Genomic DNA, 27,694 nt, shown 5'->3' with positions numbered 1-27,694 from the left:
GCAGACAAGTGTCAGGGCCGTTGGTGAGGATGCTCAGCCAGGTGGAGGAGGTCACGTGGTGCGCGCGCACCCGGGGGTCACGTGGGTGTGGGACCCCCCTCCCCCTGAGGGAAAGAAGTAGCGCCGGCGGGGCGGCGGAGGGATAAGCGGGGCGGCGCCGCGCCCTCTCCCTCGGCCCCAGTCTCCGGCCCCGCCGCAGGGCGCGGCGCCTCCTAGCGGAGCCGGGGCAGATCCCGCCGCTCTCGCGAGAATGCCCCCGCGCGGACGGGGTTATGTAACGCGCCGCGCTTAAAGGGCCCGCGCGCTGTGGCGGGGCAGCGGCGGAGGGGTGCGGCGCCCCCGCTCACACGCACTCCGCACCCCGCGTCCCCCTCCGCCCCCGCCCCCGCCCCGCGGCCGGACAATGAGTCCCGTATGCTAATGAGGGCCCGCGTCACTTCCGCTCTTTCTCGGCCGCCATCTTGGCCAGGGCAGGTTCTGGGCAGGAGGGACCCGGCTGTATTGTCTGCAGGGCGCCAGGGAGCCCCTTCCTAGGCCCGCGCCCGCCGCCCCCGCCCGCCCGCGCCGAGCTCGCAGGCCGCCGCCCGCCGGCCCTTTGTCCCCCGCCCGCCCCCGCAGCGCCGCCGGGGGAGGGAGCGCCGCCCGCCCGCCGAGGAGGAGGAGGGAGCGCGAGACCAGCCAGGTAAGCCGAGCGCGCGGCCGCAGCCTCCTCCTCGCGCCTCCCGCTCTCCCGCGCAGCCGGCCGGCCGGCACCGCTCCCTCAGACCGGGCTGCGGAGCCTCCCCCGCTGCAGCCGCAGCCTCGCTTGCCTGGGAGCCAGTCCCGCTCGCCCCACGGCTGGCTTCCGAGCAGACCCGCAGGGCTCGGCCCCGTCCCGTCCACGCTGGCCGGAGCGGGCTGCCCCCGAGTGGCACGCATGGGATGCGGCTCCGAGGCTCCATCCCACCCACACCTCCCTGGGAGTAAGCCCCGCTGACTACAATGGGACTTACTTCTGAGTAGGCAGGCATGGGATGCGGCTCCTTGGTGACAGTCCCATCCACACTTTCCTGGGAGTAAGTCCCACTGACTATAACGGGGCTTACTTCTGAGTAGACACGCATAGGATTGCGAGGCTGCACTCGTAGCCACTTACCTGGGAGTAAACCCCACTGAGTAGCACAGGATGGGGCTGTGAGGCTGCATCCTGTCCACACTTACCTGGGAGCAAGTTCCATTGACTAGAATGCGACTAACTTCTGAGGAGGCGCCCATAGGATTGGGCTGCTGGGCTTTAGTCTTACCCGCACTGACCTGGGAGGAAGCCCCATTGGCTATAACGGGACTGGCTCCTGAGTAGACGTGCATAGGCTGGCAGCGTGCGTGCGTTCCCCTCCTCCCTCCCTTGCAGGGAGGTGGCACATGGATGTCGCGTCCCCATTGCACGGATGGTCGGTCTGCATCGTGGAAAAGGAGGGAAGGCGGGAGGGGAGGGGAGGATGGCGGTCGCATCCGTGCTCCGCTGGTGGAGGGAGGGAGCAAGCGAGGAAGCCCCCCCATGACTGCTGCAGAGTTGGCGCTGGAGATGGAGAGGCGGCTGCTGCTGCAATGAATGGGGACCAGGCTGCTGTCTTGCACTGTCCCTCCCTTTTCCAGGCTGGAGGTGTCTGCTGGGTGTGCTGGAAAAGGCGGGCTCGGTGGCTGGAGCAGAGTGGCAGGCAGGCACCCACCCACGCAACTCTTCTGTGCTGCACGCTTCCATCCATCCCTCCATCCATCCCGGGCAGTAGTTCTTCCAAGCTATTTCTCAGACAAAGGGGAGGAGAAGGAGGCCTCTTTTTGACGCTGGAAGAGCTGCACCTTCTGCCAGCTTGCTTCCCTGCTGCCTTTCTTGTTCGAGCCATCCATCTATTTGGGGTTTTTATTTTCAAACCCACTCCAGTTCTACTCAGCATGGGGCACCCTATGAAAACTGCCGCTGTTTGGGGTGTATGGCCACCGAAGGGGGGGGGGAAACCAGCCCCCACCCAAAATGCACTGCAGCCCAGTCCGTGGAATGGAGAAATGAACCTGGAAGTCAGAAGGGGGCGCATTCTCTACGCTGGGTAAGGCTGCTGCAGAGAGGGGGGAAGGGCCCCAGATGCAAGGCACTGAGCTGCCACACAGCGCCTTCTATAGGCCTGGGAAAATGGGCCTATCACTGCAGGCTCTGTTGCTCTTAGGAGCTGACAGCAGCGCAGGCAAAGGTTTAGTGAGGAGAGCATTGATTTGGAGGAATCCGACCAGTTCGTCCGTTTTCCTGGAGACCGGTGACCAGCAGTGATGCTTTAGCAGGGTACCAAAATCTGCCCTCTCAATGCACCTTGTCTCCCTGCAGTTTTTGCAGACGTTCTTATAGATTAGCCTTTCCTGCGCTTCTAAAGCTGTCTGATGCTAGTTTAGAAGTTGGCACGCTGCTTGCTTCCAAAAACCAAGGAAACAGTTTAAGATGAAGATTGTGAGATAGCCATAGCTTATTCCAGGCTTGAACATAAAACTTCATGATGAGTAAAGGAAGAGCACATCAACTTACTTATGTATTGGGATGCTTTCTTATTTACTCATATGACTGTTTCTTGCATACTGAAATTCCTGGTGGTAGAGATTGTTAGAAACCCTTGACACAGTGCTTTTCTATGGGCACTGACTTTTATTAAAGGCTATATTCTGCTTGGGCAACTGGGATTCTTCTGTAGATGCTAGCTGCTGATTTTCATTGTGACTAAACTACATAATAGAGGTTTGAAATCTTGGGAAAATAAAGCCACTCTAATAGTCCTGTAAAACTGTCAGGTATTATCACCAGAATTTTGCAGTTTAGTAATGGGAACGTGTTGGATAAAAGAGAAACTCTATGATGTGATACAACCTACATTTAGACAGAAATTTCCAACCCCCTGATGCCAGATGTCTATGTTGTTATAAGAGTACTTAATACCGTTTCTTATCCCAGGGTTTCAACCACTGCTTACATCCTGGACAGAAGAGACTCTGTGCTTACGATTCAGTCATAGTTGCTAAAATGAAGAGCAAGGAAGACGGAGGCTCATTTTATCTGGAGAATTACTTTAAAATCCTGACCAAAAAGACCTGCTAATGTTATGTATTCTAGAGAGTGTGTTGATAGTAAGTGGAAGTTATTGGTTAATATCCAGTCCACGCTTTTCTTGCAGCAAAGTCAGAGGATCCTAGAGAAATTTTTTTTAAAAGCATAGCTACCAAGTATGGTTGGTAGAGGCTGATTTCTTGAAATGTAAATACACAACAGTGCTTTTGATAATTTAAACATCTACTAGAAAAGATGTATACTTTATCACTCCTAATGTACTTTGCACTTCATAGAAATGTCTGTCAAGCTTACAGAATTCTGTGGGAATTGGAGTATTCTGAAATATTTGTACTCTTGAAATTTGTACTCTTGAAAACATTCTGAGAAACATTTTGATTTCCTTTAGATTTCTGTCTAGTCAGCTTCTTAATATTTAGTCAGTATTGGCCATATAAGCCATCTAACAGGTTGACATCTTTGCTTGTTGCAGTATTTTTGTGAATTTAGTGATCTACTCCAGTAATTTCAGAAATAGATCAGGATTCATTCTCATGTAAATAATTCCAGTAGGTCTTGAAAACAGTTTTGAATATGGAGTTATACTATAAGTGATTTAGAAGTCCTGAGTTTATGCACAAATTACTGGACTGAGGCTGTAATCCTATAAATGCTTTCCTGGGAGTAAGCCATTGAAAATTGCCAAATTGTGCCGTGAAAATTTTAGGTGATGTCATCAAGGAATATGTAAGATTTACGCAGTAGCTGTAGAGTTTTTCAACTTGCTTTTTACTATAGCAAGACTCTGGGCCAAATGTTTAGAGTCTCTCAAATTATAAGCATGGTGGTCTTGTAGAGCTGTTATCCCAGGCACAGAGTTCAGCAATCAATGAAAAAGGGTGGGAGGTGTGTATAAGGGACACTTTTTTTTCTTAATAAATGAGCAAGGCCTTCATTGGTTCCCAGCAACATCAGTCATCTGGAGTGGGAAGCATGTGACTGCTCTCCTTAGTGCTGGTTGTTATGGGAGGAGGAGAGACCACTATTTTGTGTACAGGTTAGGATTTTATCACACTAAGTCTTGAACTATACATGAGCATCTGCAAATGCAAATATACGTTGATTGTGTCTGCATAGAAAGAAGTATGTTTCATAGACATTTATGGTACAGTTTAAGTTCTGTCTTGGTTATTTTATTAAGTTGGGGATGGGGCAGAAATTATGTCACATTGGTACAGGGGAAGTAAACATTTGAGGCAAGAGCAAAACGTGAATGTGGGTATGCCAGTTTGGACAAGTCTTGGTGGCTGCCGCCTTGTTCTGTGATGGGGAAGAGGCAAAACTCAATTGTAGACTACATATCTTGAGTGCAAAAGGTTGGAGATTTACAGCACAATCCTATCCAATTTTCCAGTGCTGGTGTTGATGTACCTATGGGATATGCACTGCTTCCTGTGTTGGGGGTGCAGTCACAGAGGCCTCCTTAAGGTTTGGGAACATTTGTTCCCTTACCCCGGGGCTGCATTGCGGTTGCACCAGTGCTGGAAAGTTGGATAGGATTGGGCTGTCAATCCCTAGCACCTAGTTAAAGAATTTTAAGTACCAGAGCTAGGAAATTACTCTGCTTGAGACTTTTGAAAGATCCTGCAAGTTGAAGTGTACAGTACTAGGCTGGATGGACTAGTAGCCAGTCTCCCATAAAACCAATATGTGTGTTTACTTCAGGTGGAATAGATTGTACTTGGACATTAACGCCTAAAGGTGGGAAAATGAGGTTATTAAGACCTCTTATTTACTTGGCAGGCCAAAATAGTAAATATCTAGTTAGCGCTGTTTAGTAAGTCATGGGTGCACAGTTTGCTTCATGGGTGGCAGAGTAGGAGTTGCTTGGTGGATGGAAATACAACAGTGTACTTCTGCTTGTCTGTGCTATGCTGCTGACAGCTCTCTGGCTCAGTGGATGAATGGCAAAGCCATACTAAGACTTATGGGATGCAGGCTACTGTAGTGCACTTTATAGTAGTACTATCTCATATTATAAGTTTGACACATTAGAAGACTGTAGGTGTAACCGTTTCCTTATCCTCTTTTTCTCTTGATGGTATTTTGGATATTCCAGTGAAATCAAATGTGCTATGAGATATTCAGGATAAAATGAAACAACCAGTTCAGAGTGGGTGTACCTAAAACAGTGCCGTGTGTTCAAAGAAATATAACAAAATTTTGTCAATTTATAAAAGTCTTAAAGCCCCAAATCAATTTCAATTTGGTATTTTTGAAACAATTTTTGATTTTAAGTGAGTTCCACAGTTGCCTGTAATGGGCCACTGCCAGCATATTTTATATACTCAGTTTGAGTGGCTTTGTTTTTTTTTTTAAGTGACATTGTTTGATATTCCTCTGATTAAGTATTTGGGTCCACATCTCTGAATACATTGTTTTTATCAATTAGCTCAAGCTGCCAACTGTAGTATCTTCAAAATTATTCAGGTAATGTTAATGAGGATATTGAAGATGAGACTATGTGCACAGTTAATCACATCTCATTGAAGCGACTGAGATTTGCAAGTGATGAAGTCAGTGCACTTGGAAGCCTGAAAATTTATACTGTGCTGTATGTTGAGAGAGGGGCAGAAGACATTTAAAACCAGTCAGCTGGTACAAAGGAATCTCTTCGTCTTTATCTTGTTCTAACATTGTTTTGCGTCTGTCTTCATCTTGTGTCTGTCTTCATCTTGACCTGTTTTTTTAAAAGTTGTTTAATTTCAACAGTAATATTTCTTTACTGTTGTCACATTTGGACAAGGGCACAGAACAACTTTTGTTTGGTTCAAACCATCTAACCCAATATCTTGTTTTCAATAATGCTTGTTTGAATGTTTTTTAGAAAACAGTCTCAGTTTTGTGCCAGAGGGGACTACATTGCTGACTGTAATATACTCAGAGTGCTTAAGGTTAAAAAGTTGAGGAATATTCAGAAGAATGCATACTGTTGCCTATTATCAGTGAAATTTTCTGGTTAACTTTTGAGCCTAGGCATCCAATAATTAATAAAAACCTTTTCCTTTTAATTATTTTGCATTAATTTCATTTTTTACTTAATCAATTACATTTTCCTCTTACATGCCTCTTAAATCTTCCTTTATTTCATTCATTCTTAAGTTGGTTTCTGGAACAGGTTTTTTTTCCTAAGCCTTCTGTATTAACTTCATTAGGTATCTTCTAGTTTCTAGATGCTGCATTTGTTGCTAGTTACCAGCTCTAGGAGCTTCAAAACGAGAACACAGTTGTCTCTTGATTAGACCAATTCTGTTTCTCTTTTCTAGTCATCTTCTGTTCTGCAATTGTAATATGTTCTTAACGTGCTAGCAATGAGTACATTGTTCCTACATAAGAATTATTCTGAATTTTCCATTCTTAGAAGTTGGAAATCAGCTAAATCAGCTATATTTAGATGATTTAAAAAAAAAAAAAAATGGGTAGGTTAATGGGAGAAAAGCTAAGTTATTAGCTAAAGAAATAGTTTTGCTAAGGGCAGTAGCAGTTTATGTGGAGCCAAGGAAAGAATGGGCATCGCTTCCATGCCCTGTTCTTGGGTTTACAAAGTTGTCTGACTGGATACTATTGAAACAGAATTTTGTGCTATGCAGATCTTTGTCTTGATACAGTAAAGCAATACAGTACTTTATTGGCCTGTTCAGATGCACTGCCAAACCATGGTTTGACATTTGTTCCTCGAATGAGTCTCGATGTTGAGGGTTCAGGCATCTGTGTGGTCTCCTCCTTTATTCCTTCCCACATGTTTGCAGATTCTCGTTTGCAGCAAAGTGTTACAGTTTGCCTGTCTGAACTGACCAGCTATGGTTTGTAGTAACAATGATTGGAAGTCATGAGTGAGGGAATGATGAGAAGGCAGCTTCCAAGCCTGAGGTTCCTCATGATTAGTTCATTGAATGAATCCTAAATGAGATGTGGGGCTGTGGTGAGCCCAGAGAGCTTCATGTAACAAATTTTTTAGATAGCTTCTAAAAGTGACTATATGTGAAGTGTATCACATTACAACTTTTGCTAGATATAAATGTAAGATTAATTTCATTGTAGATCAAAAATTGTTGTTGCTACCATTTAGCTCTAATTGTACAATTGTTAAAAAATGGTACCCAAAATAGAATGAAAAGATAAATATACAGCTTTCACCATATTTTAATGTCTAATTGTGGAGTACGTTATAGTGAACAAGATGTATCTTGCCTCTTAAATAACTTTTTAAAATTGGCGGATAAAAAATGCTGTTATGAATAAAATTCAAAACATGATGTTTGGCAATCTATTTTTTGTATATTTTTATGTAACTATTTTGGGTGGACTACAGGAGCCAAGTAAGCACTTCTAATTCCCATTGATTTGAGAGGAACAATTAAGCATTTGATTTGATCTCTTCTGTTCTAGCCAGTGAGACTTAAATATGCTGATCTTCGACTGGATTGTGCCATTGGTTATTAAATAGCATGTCTCAGGTCAAAGTGCTGTATATAAATGACCACAGTTGCAACAATCCTGTATAACAGGCTGGTGGTATCCTTACAGAAGAAGGGATGGGGGTGGGGATATGAGAATGAACATGGCTTACTGAGACCACCCAATGAATTCATTGCTAAGACTGCAGTAAGCAGTTCAGGCTTTAGTTGTAGCTGACAAATCTTGTGATTGTGTTGGAATACTGCAGGTTGCAGTATGCTGGTTCTTAACCTTCTTACAGTTCCATGTATACCGTATACGTTTCCAAGAATTGCATGTCATCTGTCTCATCCTCTCTCAGGTATTCAGAGACCATCAGCTTTCGTATTTTTTTTTTTGAGTTCAGAATCTCTGATTTCTGCTTAACTGAAGGTACACAGTGAAAAATGTCTGTAAACTTTGTTTTTTTTCCCTGCTGTTGTATCACTACTTGATAGGTGTGGTTCACACATTACATTAAAAAAAAATCTTTATAAGTCCTGTTGGTCATCTGTGGAATCAGTGTGCGATATGCATAATTGCGGGTAGACAGCTTGCAGTTGTTGTGGCTGCATTTTTCCTTGGTGTTTGTCCAGCATATACCTGTGGAGGATGAAGACTGCTTGCATGAATGAAAATGTGGTGTTTGAATTGACCTAAAGTTGCAGAAGTTTGCCATTTTATATTCTTTCTCGAACCATTGCAATCTTTAATTGGATTTAAAATAGTTTAGGAAACGCAGTTACAGTGACTTCCACGGTGAAAACTTCACTATGAATGCTGCATGCAAAGAAATCTATATGCAGCTTGTTCAGTAGCTCAGTACTGCATAGGGAAATAGTTAATTTTTTGGATACATTGGGATGCATGCCCACTAGATGGCGTGTTAACTGCCAGTGGAAAATTCCAGAACTCACCAGGAGTGAGAAATGTGAGTCAAGAGGGCTCTCTTTGCTGAGCTGCAGAACAGATGGGAAGACTTTAGACCAAAAAAGGAAGGCTAGTCTTTGCTTCTGTCTTTCTAGCTGCCTTCATGGAAGAAGTTATTCCTATTGATATGGCAGTCAGGCGGTGTACCAGTGAGTTTATCTAACCTGAAGCTGTGCTGAATACTCAAAAGTGAAATTATCCTTGGCGCTGTACATATTCCACCAATGCCCAAGCATTCAGGATTTTGCATACGTTTCAAAAAATTTGTAACCCAGTCCATGACTGAGTGAAATTTTCATCCTGCCTTGTTCCCTTATATTAGAATGGTTTCATGCGAGTTGGATAGTGGAAAACTCAAGCTGCAGAAGTTGTATGTTTACAGTATATTTCTTCTGAGAAGATATGTATCAAATCCTATTTCATCGACTTCAGTAGCTTTCCCAGTAGCAAAGTAACTCTGAACCATGAAGTAGAGAGTAGTCTGAGAGAGACAAACAAGTTTAGACCCACACTTGGTACATCATAGTGTGTTCCATAGTGTCTCAGTCGAAACTTTAAAAGCATCATCACTTGAAGTCTTCTAGCAATGTTGCAGTCCAGTGAGAATAGTGCTTGTCAATGAAAGCTTATGTAGGAATAGCACTGCTACACCATAATTTCTTAAGCTACTCACTAATAGCCCAATCCTATCCCCACTTATCTGGGAGTAAGCCCTGTTGACTCTAATGGGACTCACTTCTGAGTAGACAAGCATAGAACTGGGCTGCAAGTAGTTACTGAGCACTGTATTAATAGACAGCAGGTTATTCTTCTGTCTTTCAAAATGTGAGCCAATTGTGTGCACAACTTTATACATCAGTGGTTCTCATACATTTAGCACCGGGACCCACTTTTTAGAATGAGAATCTGTCAAGACCCACTGGAAGTGATGTCATGACCAGAAGTGACTTTATCAGGCAGGAAAATTTTTAACAACCCTAGGCTGCAATCCTGCCCAAGATTAAGTTCCATTTACTATCATTGTTAAAAGCATATACAGAGTAGCCTGTTAAAGTACAGGTAACATTTCCCCAAATGCAGTCACATACTGTGGTAATATGAAGTCTAATATATTAAAAATAAAATATTCAAATGAATTGGGACCCACCTGAAATTGGCTTGCAACCCACTTAGTAGATTCCGACCCACAGTTTGAGAAACACTGTATCGATGAAAGTAATGCAACTTCATTTGTACAATTGCAAGAGCTTTGTGCAGTTGTGACTGCTGTTACTGTGAGTTGTGAATGTATTAGCTTTTCTGAACCACTACTTCATAGTGTCATTCTCTGAGTGAGAGGGCTTTTTTTAAAGGGGGAAAGAAGGAATTTTTCTTCCAATGGTAGGACTGCGGGAAGCACGTCTGTCACTTGAAAGGATGTTCTTGATAGTTGAATCTCTTTGTGAAGGCACGCAATTGTTGCTGAAGCCGTTTCTGCCCAACTTTGCGTATATGTGACAGGGACCAAATGTATACACCTGTGGGCTGGGCAGAAATAGCATTTCTGCCCAGCCCACAGGTGTACACATTTGGTCCCTTTGATGTATATGCAACTTGGGCAGAAATGGCTTAATGATATTGAGTAGTTGCAAAGTAATTTCAACTTTTGACCAGGATGGTGGCATCTGGAAAACCTAAAGTGAAAAACTTACCACTGTAATGAACTTCTGATGAAATAATCGCTTTAAAAGGACACACCAAGGTTTTCTTTAAGTTTAACCAGGATTCAGAATAATACTTAAAGTTAGCTTCACAACTCTCTGAATCAGGTTGTTTCCTGTATATAGCCAAGTTTACTCTGAGTTTAAGACTAGTTTCAAATGGTTTTTGGATGTATGTTGTAGCAGTCTCCTTTTCTCTCTGTGACAAACATAAAAAGCATTTATTGGTTTAGATCAAGTGCCTGCTCCATTCCTAGTGTGAACACTGTAAAACTCTTAAATTTTGATTCAGACATTTTCCTGACTTGGTGGCCTTTAGGGCTCAGCACTGACTGGTAAGTAGGTTCATCTTGCAGTATTTATGAAAAGTGTTATTTTGACATGCATGCAGTGGTAGCTCTAATGAAGGGATAACCACCAAGAAATATTGATGAAAGTCCAGTGTACATATTCTACACAACAGTGTAATTGAAGATTTGAGAGGCAGTATTTGAATAATCAAGGATGATATTTAGGTTTACACTTACCTTTTCAGGTTGGCTCTTTTAAAACTACTTCTTTCTTAATGTAGTTTCCTCTGCCATCTCTGTATGTTTTGTTTCTACCTGTTGCCTGTTAATAGTGAGCATGTGTTTTGCCTGGGCTGTATTCTGTTAGGTACTGTAACTGTGCCTGTTTGAGGTCCTCTTACTGTCAAATTCCATCCCTGGCTTGTATTAGACATCTATCATTCTTTGTGATATAACTAGACTGGTGAAAGGATGGGAAGTATTCCTTAGTTTGAAAATCGTTCAGTTTGTTGTAAAAAAAAGAAAGAAAGAAAGCAGACTGGGTTTCTTATGACAAGCAACCAAAGTACTGAATAGTTACATGGCTTCAGTGGGGTTTTGAATATTTATTATAGCAGTCTCCTTTTCTCTTTGTGACACATACATGCAGCATGGTAAACTGCTTTTGGGACTGAGGGGTGATTTCAAAGTGGTTTATGAAGTGGCATGGAGATCAGCTGTTCAGAGGAAAGAACAATTCTTCTGGCCTAGTACAAGCTCCTGAAGTAAATTAAGAAGCTCTCCAAATCCTGGCCTATGTGTTTAAATTTGTTTGGCATATTTTGAAGTAATGCAGAAAGATCATGCTGTAGCACCTTGTAAATAGAGTTTCTGAGCAAACACTTGTAAGCAAACAGTTAAATCTTATGAAGAATCTTGGTTTGCTCAGCTTACATCACCAGGTTAGTGCAGTGTATTCTATATACTCTATATCAACTTGTCTCTTTCAAACATGGTGGTGATTGTCTCAATTCAGTGATCCTCATTGCCTTAAACAAGTTCCCTATATCCATGGAGGAGCTAATCCAAGCGTAGAATTGTTTGCTCCTGAAAGTGTAAACTGGCTTCATAAAACTGAATGTGGGTTAAAATGGATGTCTGGGTTGGGATAAGCAGTTGATACAGGTTGTGGTGTGGGGTTATGGATAACTGAGATTGATTCAGTGGAACTTCAAAAAAGGGCCAGTTCTCTTAGTTTCATTATGGCAATTTGGGATAACCATATTCTAATCATGATAAGACTTTCCTTTTTAGTATCTTGAGGAAAACCGATACTCTGCAGGTGGAACTTTCATCACTATTTTGCTTAGAGAGAAGAGTTCTCTAGTTGATCACTGCTTCCAGATGGTGGACTGTAATCCATAAAGGCTTATGCTGAAATATTTTTGAAGTTGCCACATGACTTCTTGGTTTTGCTTTCTCTGACTTTCAAAGAGATAGAAGCCCTGTTGTTTTTGAAATATGACAATACTGAGCTTGTGGTTTGTGTACAATTTGCTCTTATGCTCCAAACGTAGATTGTTTTGTTTTAACGACCTGCGGTTATTTAGAAACTTTTTGTAATACTATCAGGTTGACTTTTCATTGATTAAAACTGTCAACACCATCACATGAGAGAGCCACCATCTGGGATTTGTTAGTGTGAGATAGTCTGTTTACATGCCTATTTTTTAAATTATTAGCAAACTGTCACTTCTTCCTTTGAAAAGTGTTCAGATCCAGAAAGCTATTAACACAAAATGTGTTCAGGATTGAACATGTTTTGTGGGAAAGGTATACTTCTAGATCCAGTATTCATAACAATCTGTGATCTGAAGATATGGTACAGAAAGGGTGAGAGAGTTCAGTGTTTTGATGGAAGTTTTCCAAGATAAACACAAGTTTGAGGAAAGTATCTGTAGTCTAAGCATCAGTATTGCATTTTTAGTGATGGAGAAATTGCCCTGCTTGGGAGTATCATATATTTTTGCCTAAAACTTGGGCCCATGATGAACAGATTGTAACATAAGAGTGACAGCCTGCCCTTTACTTGCATTGTTAAACATTTTGGACATCTTTAAAAAATCTCCTGAAGTCCTTGGGTTAAGTTCTAACAGCTGAAGTTATTTTGCACCATTGCCATGCAGTCTGGCTACTGTGCTAGGTTTCTGCTCCAAATAGCTATTTTTTCATAGTGCCCCTTCTGCTAGTAGACTTAACGACTGTAATAATGATAAGACTTGCCCTTTTTCATTTCTTCTTTGTTTCATTCAACATGTTATGCATTTGTTCTTCTCTGTGCTCTGTCCTCATAATAGGTGCTAGTAGTGCTGAGGTGAGACTTTTGTAACAAGAATTATTTTTGGGACAGTTTTGCAACTAATGTTCTCTTAAATCTGAAACACCTTTAAGCACCATTATTTTTGAACGTGTCTCAATGACGTATGCTGATTAGTGAAGGAAATCCTTAAAAATGCTGATGAATGGGTAATGCATTGCAGATGGATGGTTGCTTCAGGACTTGGGCTATCTTAGGCTATGTAAAAACTGGTGACATACATATTACCTTTTATAATTTCTGTGGTATATGAAAGAATGTCCTTCTATTGTGTGCTTATGTAAACAGTTAATAAAGTCAGCACTGGTGTTATATCATGTCTGGAATACCTGTAAAGGGTGTGTCTCTAATCAGTTCCTCTGATTATCTTATGGAGCTACCGCTTCATTCTTTGAAAGTGTACATATTCCTATGAATAAATTATTAAAAGCACAAGTCGGTATTGTTTGTTGTACAGGAGCCAAGTGAAGATAAAAGAATTGTGCACCTTGATAAGAGTACTACATTTGTTGTATACAAAGGGTATTCTGTGAAGCTCAAGTAAAGATAGGGAGACATTCCTACATGTTTTTGGAAGTAAGTTTATTTAGCTCAGTGGTCCTTACTCAAGATAAGTATGCTTATCTGGGTGCAATCCCGGTGAACTTGGTGAGTCTTGCTTCCAAAAAATATAGGAATGTCTACATATATTTGAACTTTGTAGGATATCCTTGGTATATACAAAGTTTAGTGCTGTTAACTCAAAGTGAATAATTTTTTTGTGAAGTTGCTGTACAACAGGTTATGCTGATAGTCCATTATTCTGAAAGTGTCATTGATTTGAAATCTAGGCTGCTTCTGTAAATGTTTCTTTTCTGAATTGCCCTTCAAATGTATTTATAGTTTACATAGTTTTTTAGCTTTCCAATAAAAACTTTGCTGTATGAAAGATCTAAATAGACAAAAGAGAAAATATGTGACTGGCTGAAAGTAATCTAACCTAGAACTTGTTTTCTCAGGTATCAGTAAAATCAGTAATTTTGGATATCACCTTCTGTAAGCTGGAGGTTTTAAGCTCTGGTAGTTTGAGTGTCTCAGTGAAGTTGTTGTGAAGTAGTAGTACTGCCAACAATTTATTGAATAAGGTACCAAAATATGCTTTTACATTAAAGTTAGAATGAACTACTGTGGCAAAATTATGCTTGTAAGCCATAGACAAATTAATGCCTTTGCTCTCAAACAATAGGGCTTGCTGTGGGCGGGGCGGGGGGAAGGGCAGTCACAAGGTCTCCTCCCTTACTTTGGAGCTTCATTGTGTCTGCGTTGGAAAGTTGGGTAGGATTGAACCCTAAAATGAAATGCAGGTTGGGGATTTTCTGAATGTTTGACCCTTTAATACTGAGCTGCTGACCTTCAGTTTTTGGTTGCAGTCTTCATTGAGTGGCATTATTGTATTGATTTGAATAAACTTAAGAACATTCATGTTGCCATCTGTGTGTATAACAATATAAGTCATATACCTGGTTATTGTTCAAGAACTACAGTTAACCTTTCCTCTTTTATGCTTATTGAAAATTTATAGCAGCCATTTTCAGCCTTTTTTCAGTTCACTAAAACTGAAGGCACTAAAGTTGTCAAGGCACACTACTAGTTTTTAATTACATTATTAAGTTACAATTAATTTAATATAACTAAGGACCACAATCCTAGCCAGGTCTACTCAGAAGTAAGTTCTGTTTTGTTCAATGGGGCTTACACTCAGGAAAGTGTGGTTAGGATTGCAGCCTTAGATCATTATATGACAATTAAAGAAATTCCCAAGAAACTTGGAGAGGGAAGTATACAGTATGTGGTTTCTGGAAAGGAGGAACAATGTTTGAAGTAGATGATCACATTGTAATCAATTGATATGCTTTGATATGCCAGAAAGTGTTGGCAAAGAGAGGTGAGACTGAGCACATACTGGAGAAATGGGTGAGGAGATGTGACTGAAACAAGTGCAGGATTCACTGGGGGGGGGGGAGGAAGAGACAGAATGATTCTGGACTTTGGAAGGTGGGGAAGAGGATGAGGAGGGACAGTCAGAGAGGGGTTAACTGCAATTATGCAGTTAAAGTTTATGGGGGGATGTGTGTGCGGGAGGGGAGAACGTGGGGTGGGGGAGAAAAGCGTCAATTGTCTGCTCATTTATTCAAGAAAGAGTGCGATTCAAGAAAGAGCCCAAGCCTCTGTACATCTACTCAGAAGTAAGCCCCATTATAGTCAATGGGGCTTACTCCTAGGTAAGTGTGGATAGGATTGTGGCCCAGCGCCTTTACTGTCAAAGCCAAAGCCTTGCCAGTGGAGGCAACGCAGAGAGGTTTCGGGGCATTGCAGGCAAGGAAAAGGGTCTCTCAAGGATCCTTTTCCAGCCAGCCGCTTCTGGCTCTGTACCTGCTTCCACCTTCTGGCTTGCTCTCACTCCCTCCATGCTCCCGCCCGCCAGGACCTCTTCCAGGCTTCTCTGGCTGCCCAAGAAGCGTGTGGAGCAGGCACCAGCAACAGCAGTACCCCTTTGTGGGCTGCTCCTTCTTCTCCTGCTGCCGCTCCAGGCTCCAAGTGGCTGCTTCTCCCACGCGTGCACACAGCCGCCACCACCTGACTCCTTGGCCCCATGGCACACCTGAGGCAGCTTCAGTTTTTGCTGTGTCACAGCGGTTGAAAACCGCTGATTTATTGTCATTAAATATGTTATTAATTCAGTATACGTTTGGAATTTGAAGAGACTTATCTTAGCCATTTCTTTGTAGTCACACTGATTGGTGGGTCCCCAAGACTCACATTTTAAAGGTATCAACTACTGTGCAGAATCTTGATTTCACTGTGGCTTGTTCACTACTTCCTTGAGTGATCTGACTCGGGCTAAGACTGGGTGACCCTATTACTCTTGATTGCTTTTTGTATTTTGCTTTTCATTGGGAGGTTAACAATATTTGCATTCCGATAAACACAGGAAATAGTGTAAAGAGAGCACCTCCTGTGATAAACTGTTCTTAACCAGCCAGCAACGTCAGCAATTCAACATTCTTCTGACACCCACAGTCTCCATTAGTTGTCTGCTGGCAGGAACTGTATGCTGTTTTTCCCTCATGAAAATACAGTTACTTCAATTAATTATATTAATTTAAAGTGGCGTACTTTCTTACTTTGAGTAAGGTTTTTCCGTTCCCATCTGTGAATATGAAAGGTATAGTGCTTCCTATAAATAGAATGAAGTTGTTGACAACTGTTGAAAGTATGCTGATGTTTAGAATTCCTCTTGTTCTCATAGTGCACATGAATTCAAAAGGGTTGGAGTGGAGAAAGTAAATAGAGAAACTCTGTCTCTTTATATTATAATAAAACTTGTGGGGATGTCACCCAGTATTGATTAGTAGGAAATTCAGGACAAATGAAAGATGATCTTTGGCAAGGGTTTCTTTTCCACCAGACAGCAGTTCATTTTTTTAATGCTACACCTTTAATTTACTTTATCATTCTGATTTAGAAGAGAGCTGATGTATTTAGTACAGGTATAACCTAATTATCCACATGTTTTTTTATTTGCGGTTTTATCTCAAGCGATGAGAAAAACCCTTTAAATTAAAGGAAAAAAGTTTAACAATAGCCTTCTTAATGTGGGAGAGGGCAGGCAGCTCATCAGTCATTCTCTCTCCAGGCACTTACAACAGCTGCACTCCAAGGCAAGCAACCCCTCGCTTCCACCTGAGCATATGAAAGAAAGAGAATCACTTTGCATTGGTGAAGGGAGGAGGCGCTGGCTCTGAGTGAAGCTTTTCTAAGTGCCTGGAGAGAGACTGATTGATGCATTGTTTGCCTAATTACTCTGTCTTACATTGCAAAGGTCAACAAAGCTGTTTTTAAAATTTCCTAGCAAAGCGGCACTGTTTTTTAAATGGATTTGCTTTAATGTGATTTTTGCCATCCAGTGTTCTGGGAAGGACCAATAACTAGACTCAGCCTGTACTTGTATAGTTCCTTGTATTGTTCCAGGGAGTGCAGGGCCTTGCCATGGCCACTCTTTCCTTCTCCCTGCATATGCCAGGGCCCAAGTCCCTTGCTAAAGGAGAAACCAGGTGGCGCCTGGAAGTGAAGGTGGAAAAGGCTGTTCAGTGCAGCAGCCGCCTTGCCAGATGAGGGCAGACCAGATGTGAGATCACGTATCTCGCGACTGGTCTGCCCTTATCCAGGGCATTCTGATCTCGCCCCTCAGAACAGCTGCCAGGGTGGGCGTCCTGGCACAGTAAGATTTTCCAGCTGTGATGTTTTCTACCTCAGAACCAGTGATGTCATGTCCACACTCTGAAAAAGTTACAGATTACAGATTTGGGGGTATTTTGGATTTCGTAATTTCTCAGATTGTTCTGGCCTTTTTGGAGCATTCTTCAACTTTGTAGGGACATCTTTGTTTTTTTCTTATGTTTTTGTCTTCTCTGGCACCTTGAGGCTCAGCTCTCTTGCTTGAGTCACTTTTGTACCTTCCTTAACGTTGTTCAATAATTTACCCCTGCTGTGGATGCCACCTCCTTTGGAGGTAGTTTTAATGGCCAGCCAAATCTGGCACTGCCTGAAGGGCCCTAGGCCATTTCTGGACCAACCGCCCTCTGAAATCTCAGTACTGGTGGCAGTGGTATTATTTTAAGAATACCTGTACATTGCTTTTCAAAAAAGTTTATAAAATGAATTAATTAGCAAAGCATGTTTCCCTGAAATTGAAAGGATGCTTCCCTGTTTCATACAGGCTCACAGTGGTGGTAGCACCATAGTAGTACCATGAGGGAGAAGGTGTGGTCAGTGATATGAGCTTTGCTTCCAGTAAAGGTGTGCGCCACTTAGGGGATAGATTCTCTGATCCCCATTGTTATGTGATTAGGTCATTTTAAGTGAACATTCAGTCCAATCTATTGCCTTTGTTGTGTAAGCAGACACTCCCTACTGGACACTAGCTGGCTACACAGGCTACTGGAGATAGATTGCCTCTTCTTTGCATTAGGAGCCTTTCTGTTGTGTAAACAGACACTCTTTTGCAGGCTACAGGAGGAGGAGACGGGATTTTGCAGGAGATGGGATTGCCTCATTAAGAGCATCTTTATTGTGCTTTGACCTCCGTCATATATGCGATCTGTCATTATGCAAGCAGTTGTTAAGCGGCGCACGCCTCTAGTCTGCCTGTATTGCCAGTTGTTTTGTGTTGCCACCCTGTATTTATAAAATTCATCATCACTTGAAGTTTAATGAAACAAAAAACTTGGCTCTTGTAGATAGGCTAAGATTAAAGGCTGACTTTAAACTTTTTTTAAATCTCAAAGTGTGATGTGGTTAGTTTGTCTTGTACAATAGTAGTCTTATTGCTGCTAAGATATTGCTGATGGTTTTAATTTATCATTTTTTAAAGTTAATATATAATCTGTGGTTTTTAATACTGATGTCTTCCTTGAGAACCCCAATTTTGAGTTCAGTTGCAGATTATAAATCAAATAAAAACAAGAACCTTTTTCTAGGAAACTTTTTTCAGTGTACAGTTGTAGGCTATGTTCTAATTTGTATAAATTTGTATATCAGTTGGCATCCTTCAGTCTCGGAAGACTATGGTATCGCGCTCTGAGTGGTGGTTCTGGAACAGAGTGTCCTCTCCAGTGCGCGAAGCCTGGGTAAAGTAGATATGGAGGATAGACTGTTACCCATGCAGCAAATCCTCCCTCTCCATGTCACTGAAATTATCCAATGGAAAGGCAGAAGCCAATACGGTTGGTTCCAGCGGCGTTGCAGGAGTTGCCAGAGCATGACTGTATACAGTCGCGAACTGCCTCAGGGACTCCGGCTCCGGATTTTGTCTCGAGGTTGTCTCCTGAAGCCTTTTCCATAACTGGATGTAGCCACAAGCCAGATGTATATGTATATACCTGGTAAATTTGTATATAAATTTTGCAGGTATGTTTTGCAGGGCCTGTTTTGCAGCAGGTAGTTGGACTTGGATGACCTTATTCATATTTTTTATTTAAACTAATTTATGATACTCTCTGAACCCAAAAAGGGACTACCAAGGTGACTCACAACAGTATATGAAAATCAATATAAAATACTACAATAAAAAACAACAACTAGGTATTTATATACCGTCTTTCAAGTCATCATATTACTTCTCTGACTTTATTCAAGGAGGTTTACATAGGCAAGCATTTCTAAATCCCTCAAGGGGATTTTTACAATCATAAAGGTTCTCTCTCTCAGGAACCAACAGCATTTCAGAATGGATCTTCCTGGTTTGGTCTCACTTCTGGCCTCCATTTCTCCCACGCAGGCTGACAAGCAGCTCCGTCTCTCACATGGAGGGCAGCCAAGATGCTTCTTGCTTACACCAAGAGCAGGTGGAATCACTCAGCTGGGCTTTGTCAGCTGCTTCAAGGTCTCGCCATTCTCAGCCCTTCAGGGAGCTGCCGGTGTCCTTGAACTGGCAGTCTTCTGATATCTTCGGGCTAATGGAGGCTCTACCCTCTAGACCAGGGGTGCTCAATAGGTGGATCGCGATCTGCCGGTAGATCGCGAGGCAAAATGAGTAGATTGCGGAGTGCCGACCCCCCCCTTCAGGTGCCTCTGGGAGGAAACACCGGGAGTAAGGCCCATTGTACTCAATGGGGCTTACTCCCAGGTAAGTGTGGCTAGGATTGCAGCCTCACAGCCTAATCCTAGGCATGTCTACTCAGGAGTAAGTCCTGTTATACTCAGTGGGGCTCAAGGTACACCAACATACATTGTACACATAAATGTTATGTTATGATGGCGCAAACATTGTAAAAAAAAACTCTGGTAGATCTCCGGGCCTTGCTGGGTTTCAAAGTAGCTCTCGAGCCAAAAAAGTGTGAGCGCCCCTGCTCTAGACCATACCCCCTAAACCAAGTGACAGATTGAAAAAAGATCAATATCAGGCCTAATAGAACAGCAAAGTGTTACTTTCCAGTTGAAAATTGGGAGTTGGGGCCAGCCAAGCATTCCGGGGGAGGGAGTTAGAGGGCTGCTGCTCCCAAATCTATGACTTATGCCAGTGTGCCTTTGAGTCCTGAGTTGTTGTTCTGAGTATTTTTATTATTTTAGCCTTGTCAATACTTCCAGGTAGATAATTTCCATGTTGAAGACGCTGGAACAAAGGAGCTCTGTTTTGTGTTTCAGTTTTAAGATGTTCAGGGATGATGTGTAGTTCCAATACCAAAGCAAAGTAGTTTTCAGGCTACTTGGTTTGAAATTGTCTGGGTTACCAGCTGTCACTTGTGTTGAGTTTGCAAAATATATTGAATTACATTGTTGCTGGGGTAAAAGCTAAAACCCTCTGAAGTGTAGAGTTTTCATCATATAGAGAGCAGGGGTCTCCAAACTTTTTGGCCAGAGGGCCACATCAAATATCTGGCGTGGTGTGGAGGGCTGGAAAAACAATTTAAATATAAAATTTAAATAAATAAATTAGAGATGGAACTTAGATGAGTGAATAAATGAATGAATGGGCTTATTCATTCAACCTCCCTGGCCCTCAGAACACCCTCCAGACATAATCAGAACACAGTTCTGGTCATGTTCAGTTGAGTGGGCTTTCAGGGGACAAGAGGTTGGCTGTGGGCCGGAAAGAGGCTTGCTGCGGCCCGCATCTGGCCCCCAGGCTGGGGTTTGGAGACCCCTGATATAGAGTGTCTAACATTTGTTTTTATTCTTCAGCAATATATGGATTTTGTGCAAGATGAAACATTATACTCTTGAGAAATATCATAACTGAAGAGCTAATGAGTAATTGCAGCCTTGATGTAACTACTAATATTCAGTCTTGTGAAGGCTAAAGCGTGAGCCACTTAAGGGGCTCCATGTTTTTGTTTTTCAGCTTGATTCAGTTAACTATTTCCTGAGAACTCTTGAGGATCCCACTCACAGTAGGACTCCCACCTTTTTGTTGCAACCTCTTGTGTCACCCTCCCCAAGGGGGCTCTTTAACTGTATGTGATGAAACATGTAGGTGGGAATCAGCAGAAATTTCATATTCCCTCTCCTGTGTGAGCAGAAGAGATTTGTAATCTTACAAGGGAATTTCTTGAAGATTATGTGCTCATGAAATAGAATACATTTGGCTCCTGATTTTGATATTGGGTCTACCACAGCAGTCTGTGCTGTACTCATTACCTCTTCAGTTATATTTCTCAGAGTATAAATGATTCACCTTAATTAAACTTTTCCTTCTTTTATAGTTCTTCTTTTCTTGCTATAATATATTGATGTTTATTAAGAGATATAGGGCCCAAATAACTTTACTCACCATGCTATGCTGATTGTGTGAAGTACTGTTATAAACTAATCCAGGTAAGATTATAGGTGGGACCAGTCCAACCAATCTTTGATTGAATGAGTTTAGCTGTGATCTGGTTGCTGCTGTTTATCTTATTTTAACTTTTGGCTATGTGGATAATTTTTATTATTTCCTTAAAACCCCAAACCATTACTATGAAAATAACTGGTCATTATTTTGGCAGTGTTTTTGTTGAAATTGATTCATTTTTACAGGCAGCGACATTTGTCTCATTACTATATGTATATTCATTGTAGTAATACAAGCAAAATGCCTGATACCAATAGATAAGAATTTGCTTCTGAATACGTATTAAGAGTGATCTAAATTACAGATAGTACAGAAAGCTAGAACACAATACAAAGGTTAGTATCCAGTTTTTCTTTCTCCAGAGCAGTGATTCCCAACCTTTGATTAGGATGCTGCCCCCTTAAGGAGGTTAGTGAAGCAAGTGGGGACCTGTTAGGTGCTGTTAGTACAGCACTTCCAGATGTCACTGCCACCACTTCCAAATGCAAGTAAAAAGACTCCTTTTACTCTCAGCTGCGGTGGTGCCAGTGAAACCTGGAAGTGGTGTACTAACAGCTTCTGTTTGTCCCCAGTCAGGTCACTACCCTCCTTAAGGAGGCAGGAGTCACAACCAAAAACCCGTATGCCTTCCCTATGGAGTTCAACCCCCAGGTTGGGAAACACTGCTCTCTAGAACAAGCACCTCTAGATACTTGGGATACTACCAAGAATTTGCAGCATTGATTCTCACATTTAGTGCTTTATGTAGTTCAATAAGCACATTTTAACACTAAGAGTTGATCAATGGCTTACTCGCATATTATAATTAGAAGCCTTCTGTGGTAATGTACCCTGTTTACCAGTGATCAGGTCCAGATCCTCCCCTCCAAGCACAACTGTCTAACACAGGTGTCTTACAACCTTGGATGAACTGAATTGAACTTGGATGAAGTTCAGTTTCAGTTTCTCTTCTGTAAAAGGGATGGGTTCTGCACAGGAATAAATAAAAGGGAAGGCCTGTAAAAAACTACAGATGTGTATCTCCTTGGTGTCCATTTTTCCTCAGTCCACTCATGTACACATTCTGTTCATTTACAGCAGGGGTGCTCAAAGCTTTTGGCAGGAGGCCACAACATCTCTCTGACACTGTGTCAGGGGCAGGAAAAAAAATTAATTTACATTTCAAATTTGAATAATTTTACATAAATGAATATATTAGAGATGGAAAATGAATGAATAAATTCAATCCAGTTTATGATCACATTCATCCTAAGAAGGGGGGGATCTTCATGCCAGTTTATGATCACATTCTCACACACACACACACACACACACACACACACACACAAATGGAGGGGGGATCTCCACACTTTCACATACCCACCTGCCCCCTCGCCCTCCCTCCTTCATTTGCTTGGGCTGCCTGCCTGCTTGCCCAGCTGCATGCCTACCTGCCTGCCCATGTGCTGCGGCTGGCCGGCTGGCCAGCCAACCAGCCCTCCCTCCCTCGGGAGGGAGACGTGCTGCGAGCTGGGCTGGGCTCCCCTCCCTCGTGATCTCTGTCTCGCTGTCTCTCCCCTGCGGGAGGGGAGCCGAGCTGAGCCAAACGGAACTGAGCCCAGCCCATGGGCAAGGAAGAAGAGACTAGCAGGGAAGTAATGCAAGACCTGCAAGTCTCTCGTTACCTTCCCACTATAAAAGGCCCTGCACGCCGGCAGGGCTCGTCTTTCCTTCGCTGCCACTGAGCTCAGCGGCAGCCAGGGAAAGCAAGGTGCGGAGCTCACATAGTGGGCCAGCGCGGGCTGGGATGAGGGCCGGGTGCCCATTGGAGGTGGGGGGACTCCTTGGGGCTGGATGGGGACCCGCAGCGGGCCACAAGTGGCCCGCCGGCCGGGGGTTGGGCACCCCTGATTTACAGTCAACTGCTCGCACATCACTTTTGTCCACAGCCACACACCTCATTCATGCTATTTTCCATTGTTCACTCCACTCACAAACCTCTCTCGTCTTTTTATGTTATTCAGTCCAGCAGTTTCCTGTTTTCCTACTAACAGACCTGAAGGAAAAAAGCCCCTCCAGTGTGTGTATCTTGTAGTGTTTCCTTGTAAATCATGTACTACTTGTGTCTATTTTTTATATGCTTGTCATACTTTCCTGTGAATCTAGTGATCGAATGTGGGTCATTTGAGCTTTGCTATGTTTTCTGGGTGAAGAAAAATTTCTGGGATTTCTACACATGATTTCTTTTGGAAAACAAATGACTATGAGAACTACTTGAACCTGATTGTTTACAGACTAAGGTTTTACATATGAACTGAATGGGAACCCACGATTGGTGGATAAAGCATAGTTTGCTGTGTGGCCTAGATGCTGCTCCACCACAGAATCTCTGCTCAAGTTAGCTGTCTATCTTAACAGCTTTATCTATTTCCAGGCTTTGTGTGCTGGCATTTTTTTTAAACTCCTCCTCGGCAGTTGGAATAGTTGAAACATTCCTAACTTCCTTGCCACTGCTTCAGCAGCTTAGGACTCATTTCCTCTTTGCAGCCACTAGCTATAGAAGCTTCAAACAAAGCAACATGTATTTACCTTGTTTTTTTTTCTTTTGAGTTCACTCAATTTTTTAAAGTGCAGTTTTCTTTTTTGGAAACTTCCATGTTCTGTCCTTTTAACTTGGCACATCATTTATATCTGTACATCTGAGGTATTCAATCTGCGTCCCGCCTCCCTAGGGTGGCAGGATTAGCCTCCAGGGGCATCGCCAGGCATCTCAAGGAGAGGGGCTGGGCTGTTCTGCTCTGCTCAGCTGCACTGCTGCCTTCAAACTTGCTGCTTTTCTGCAGCTGTGAACGAGGTGGGTGGGGCAGTGTGAGGCTGGGAGGGCATGTGAAACATGGTGGGGGGGAGGTGGGAGAGAAGGCTGGCTGGGCAGGCAGGCAGAGGTGCCGCATCTCATCATGGAGCTCTCTCCATGTGCAACCTTGCCCCAAGTACTACATTTCCCAGTGTGTCCCTTGCCCTGGGCATCCTGGGATTGGTCAAGGCTGCTTGGGAAGGAAGGAACCAGCCTGCTCCTAGTGGCGGGGTGTCCAAATGCCCCAGCCTGCATCACCTCTGTCTTGCCTGAGGGGAACAGGGGTGGCATCTTCATGTTGGGGGTGTGTGTGTGAGCAGCCCCCATCTACTTTGGGGTGAGTTGTAATCTTGCTGGGTGTGGCTGCAATCCTTTTCACACTTTCCTGGGAGTAAGCCCCATTGACTCAAATGGGGCTTACTTCTGAGTAGACCTACATAGGCGTGGAGTCTGTCAGCTTAACCCAGGATCTTCACCTTTTTCTTTTTCCTCCCCCTTCAAAAAACAAAAAAAGCCACTCCTGATGGCTTTGTCTCCAAAAATTGATTAAAAATAAAAAAAATCCCCATTCCTTTTCAGCCATCCATTTTTCCTCCAGCCTCCTTTTGGGGGGGGGGGTACTCTATTGGCTGCTATTGTAAGACAAAAGGCACAATCCTAGCTAGGTCTACTCAGAAGTAAGTCCTATTGTGTTCAATGGGACTTACTCCCAGGAAAATGGGGTTAGGATTCCAGCCAAACAGTCTCTAGGTATCAGTTTGCATCAGTTTGCAATTAGCAGATAAACACAAAACAAGGACTTCCCCTCCTGCAAATTCATAACTTCCCCCCTCCCTTTCCAAAACCCTCCAGGTGTGCTGCTAACAAACTCAGGGCACAAGCCTAACCAGGTCTACTCAGAAGTAAGTCCTATTTTGTTCAATGGGTCTTATTCTCGAGTAAGTGTGGTTAGGATTGCAGCCTCAGAGTGCTGGCAGCCTTGTTTCTAGTGTATAATTATAACACCTTCATCCCCATTTTGGGGGTAACTGAGGTGAGGTATTGTAATGGGGAGCCGTGGCCAATGGCTACAAGGATCAGGGGAGGTGCGAGCCGGAAAAGTTCAAGAACCACTGCTGTACATGATAAACGGTTTGTTATACCTAGTTTTGATTGAAAATAGGTACAAGTGTTTCATTTTATATCAGAAATTTTCTTGCAGAAAAAAAATATTGAATCAGATTGTGAACATATCAATTAGGTGTTGACCAGGATTCCACATTTTTGTTTGCCATTGTGAAAGTGAGTCTCTCTCTCTCTAGGTTGGAGCTGGGGAGGAGGTGGGATCCTCCCTGCTGAGCTTTGGAGGATTGACTTTTCTGGTGCTGGATGACCAAGGCTCCCCAAGAGCTGGAACTTGGAACTGGAAGGGACTAGGACATTGTCCTGAGCTCAGGCAGCAGTCTTATGTACACTTACCTGGGAGTAAGTTCCATTCAACACAGAGGGACTTACTTCTGAGTAGTCATGCATATGATTGTGCTGAGGGGCAGGACCCTGGCAGTTGCATATTTTTGACCTGACTACTCAGGTAAGTCAACATTTGTGAACCCCTGTTAATGTATAGAACGCTATAAATTGAGTGGTATGATTCTCTCTACATGGGTCGCATTGGACGTAACATAACCTTTTCTGCCCCACTTCCCAACACACACCCAGAAATCAGGTTATGAGTACTATAATGTGAAAGCTATTTGTCTGATTGATAGGGAGTAAAGCCAGTTATGCTTTCTGTGGGGATGTCTTGGCACAGTCCTTAGAATGGTTGTGCCCCATGTATGTGATTGGTAGTCATGCTTAACTTCCAAAACTTTTATTGGAGGCATTTTTTGCTGAATTCATCACTGATTCATTTGAAGATACTAGAAATTAAGATGAAGAATGTGTTTGACTTTTCAAGCACAATAATCAAGGACATGTTATAAATGGACAAGATAGACTATGAGCTATGGACTAGATAGAGATGGTGTTATTATTTTACTCAGAAGTAAATACATTGTGTTTGGTAAAACTTTGGCTGTAATCCTGTTTTAGGGCCCAATCCTATCCAACTTTCCAGCACTGGTGCAGCTGCAACGCATCTCCGAGGTAAGGGTACGAATCTGCCCATACCTTGAGGAGGCCTTTGTGACTGCCTTCCCAACACAGGAAGCAGTGTATGCCCCATTGGCGCAGCTGCACTGGCACTGGAAAATTGGATAGAATTTGTCCCTTACTCACCAAAAACAAACGCATCTAACTATTGAAAGTTCTGAAAGATTGAAGAGGTCAGCATATCTCATTATATCCAAATTCTAAATATACTGATAATCTCAAAGGGATGTTTTTAATGCATCATTAATTTACAACCCATTTTGAGCTTACTATAGTCTTTCTATATGCAGAATTGGCAACTCACAAATCAGAGTCAGAATGTAATCATTGCTGCATGCTAAACAAAAATCAGAGGTATAGCACCATCAATGTACATGGTACCTTACATGGAGTTAAAAGACGGATCCCTGTCCTAAATCTCTTCATATTGAAGCATATGCAATATTTTTGTTTCATGTACTAAAAACTTACAGTATGGAATAGGGGCTAGGGTTTGGTATCAAAGCCTTCATAGGAAAGGTGGATTTTAAGAAGCGATTTGATATTTGTATTCCAATTTGCAGTAATATCTCCAGTAATACTGTCACCTGTAATGCTGGTTTCTACACTGCTGTTCATCCTGGGTTGGTTGAGAATCATCATAGCCAATGGGAGCAGTGCATTCTGGGTAACGCTGGACCAATAAGATCCTGTTTTTTTCCAGTGCCATCTTCTATAGTGCTTCTGACTTTCCAGGAATGGATCCCCGCGTTAAAGGAGGTATTACTGTGCTTCAGACTTTTGTACATCTAGTTTGTCCTTTAAACGGAAGCTTTACTCTCAACCTATCTACTACAGGGGCAGCTGCAAAGGAATTGCTAAACACATTGAAATTAACAATGTTCATAAGAGTGTTGAGTATACAGGTGGGCCCTCTTTACCCACAGGTCTGAACCCGCAGATTTGACTCACCTGATCTCCCAGACATGAAGATGTTCTTCAGTTGCTTCTGGAAGGTTTACTGAGGCCTGCAGAGGCCATGTGTGGGTTTATCTACAGAGGTGGGTGGGTCTGGGAACAGGTTTCCCCCAGATACCAAGGTCCAGCTGTACATTTCATGGGTGAACTTCATGCTAGAACTTCATGAGGAACCAGATTACACCCAAAATAAATTGATTTGTACAGTATGTCAAGATACTTGGTTGAAAATAGTTTCACGATAAATAGCTAGGTTTTGAAAATAAGAAATGGAAGTGCTCTTTAGGGAGAATGAGTAGCAAGAAAGCTTTAGTTCAGACAGTTGGCTTTATCGACTGAAAATGTGCACACACACACACCCTTTTCCATCAGATCTCTTGGCATTGACAGGCACTGGTAAGTTTTCTCACTTGGATTTCCCCCCCTTTGCCCATTCATACCACTTGACTGGATGGAGAAAGCAACATCAGTATAGCTTGTTAAAACAGTTCTAATTTGATCAGTTTCTCTTTGGATGAAATGGGTCTTGTTTCCAGGCATTTTCCTCCAACATTGATAACATC

General features: G+C 42.8%; 1 protein-coding gene across 10 annotated transcripts in view; it reads left to right on the top strand.

Annotated features, from left to right (window-relative positions):
• The first annotated feature begins 475 nt into the window (after positions 1-475).
• The window catches only part of ADNP (activity dependent neuroprotector homeobox), a 42,207-nt gene continuing 14,988 nt past the window's right edge, over positions 476-27,694 (top strand). For 2 of the 10 annotated variants that reach the window (XM_066625756.1, XM_066625753.1), the window contains exons 1-3: positions 476-682; positions 25,343-25,611; positions 26,738-26,933. In XM_066625756.1, coding sequence (XP_066481853.1) covers positions 26,912-26,933 — 22 coding nt within the window. In that variant the 5' untranslated portion in view covers positions 476-682; positions 25,343-25,611; positions 26,738-26,911. Of the gene's footprint in view, positions 683-2,995; positions 3,145-25,342; positions 25,612-26,737; positions 26,934-27,694 lie in introns of those variants that run through there. The other 8 variants (XM_066625758.1, XM_066625757.1, XM_066625762.1 and 5 more) reach the window with 6 other exon arrangements.

Source organism: Tiliqua scincoides, chromosome 4 (assembly GCF_035046505.1).
Source record: "Tiliqua scincoides isolate rTilSci1 chromosome 4, rTilSci1.hap2, whole genome shotgun sequence".
NCBI classification, from domain to species: domain Eukaryota; kingdom Metazoa; phylum Chordata; class Lepidosauria; order Squamata; family Scincidae; genus Tiliqua; species Tiliqua scincoides.
Note: the sequence above shows the minus strand (reverse complement) of the source record. Positions and strands in the feature narration are given on the sequence as shown.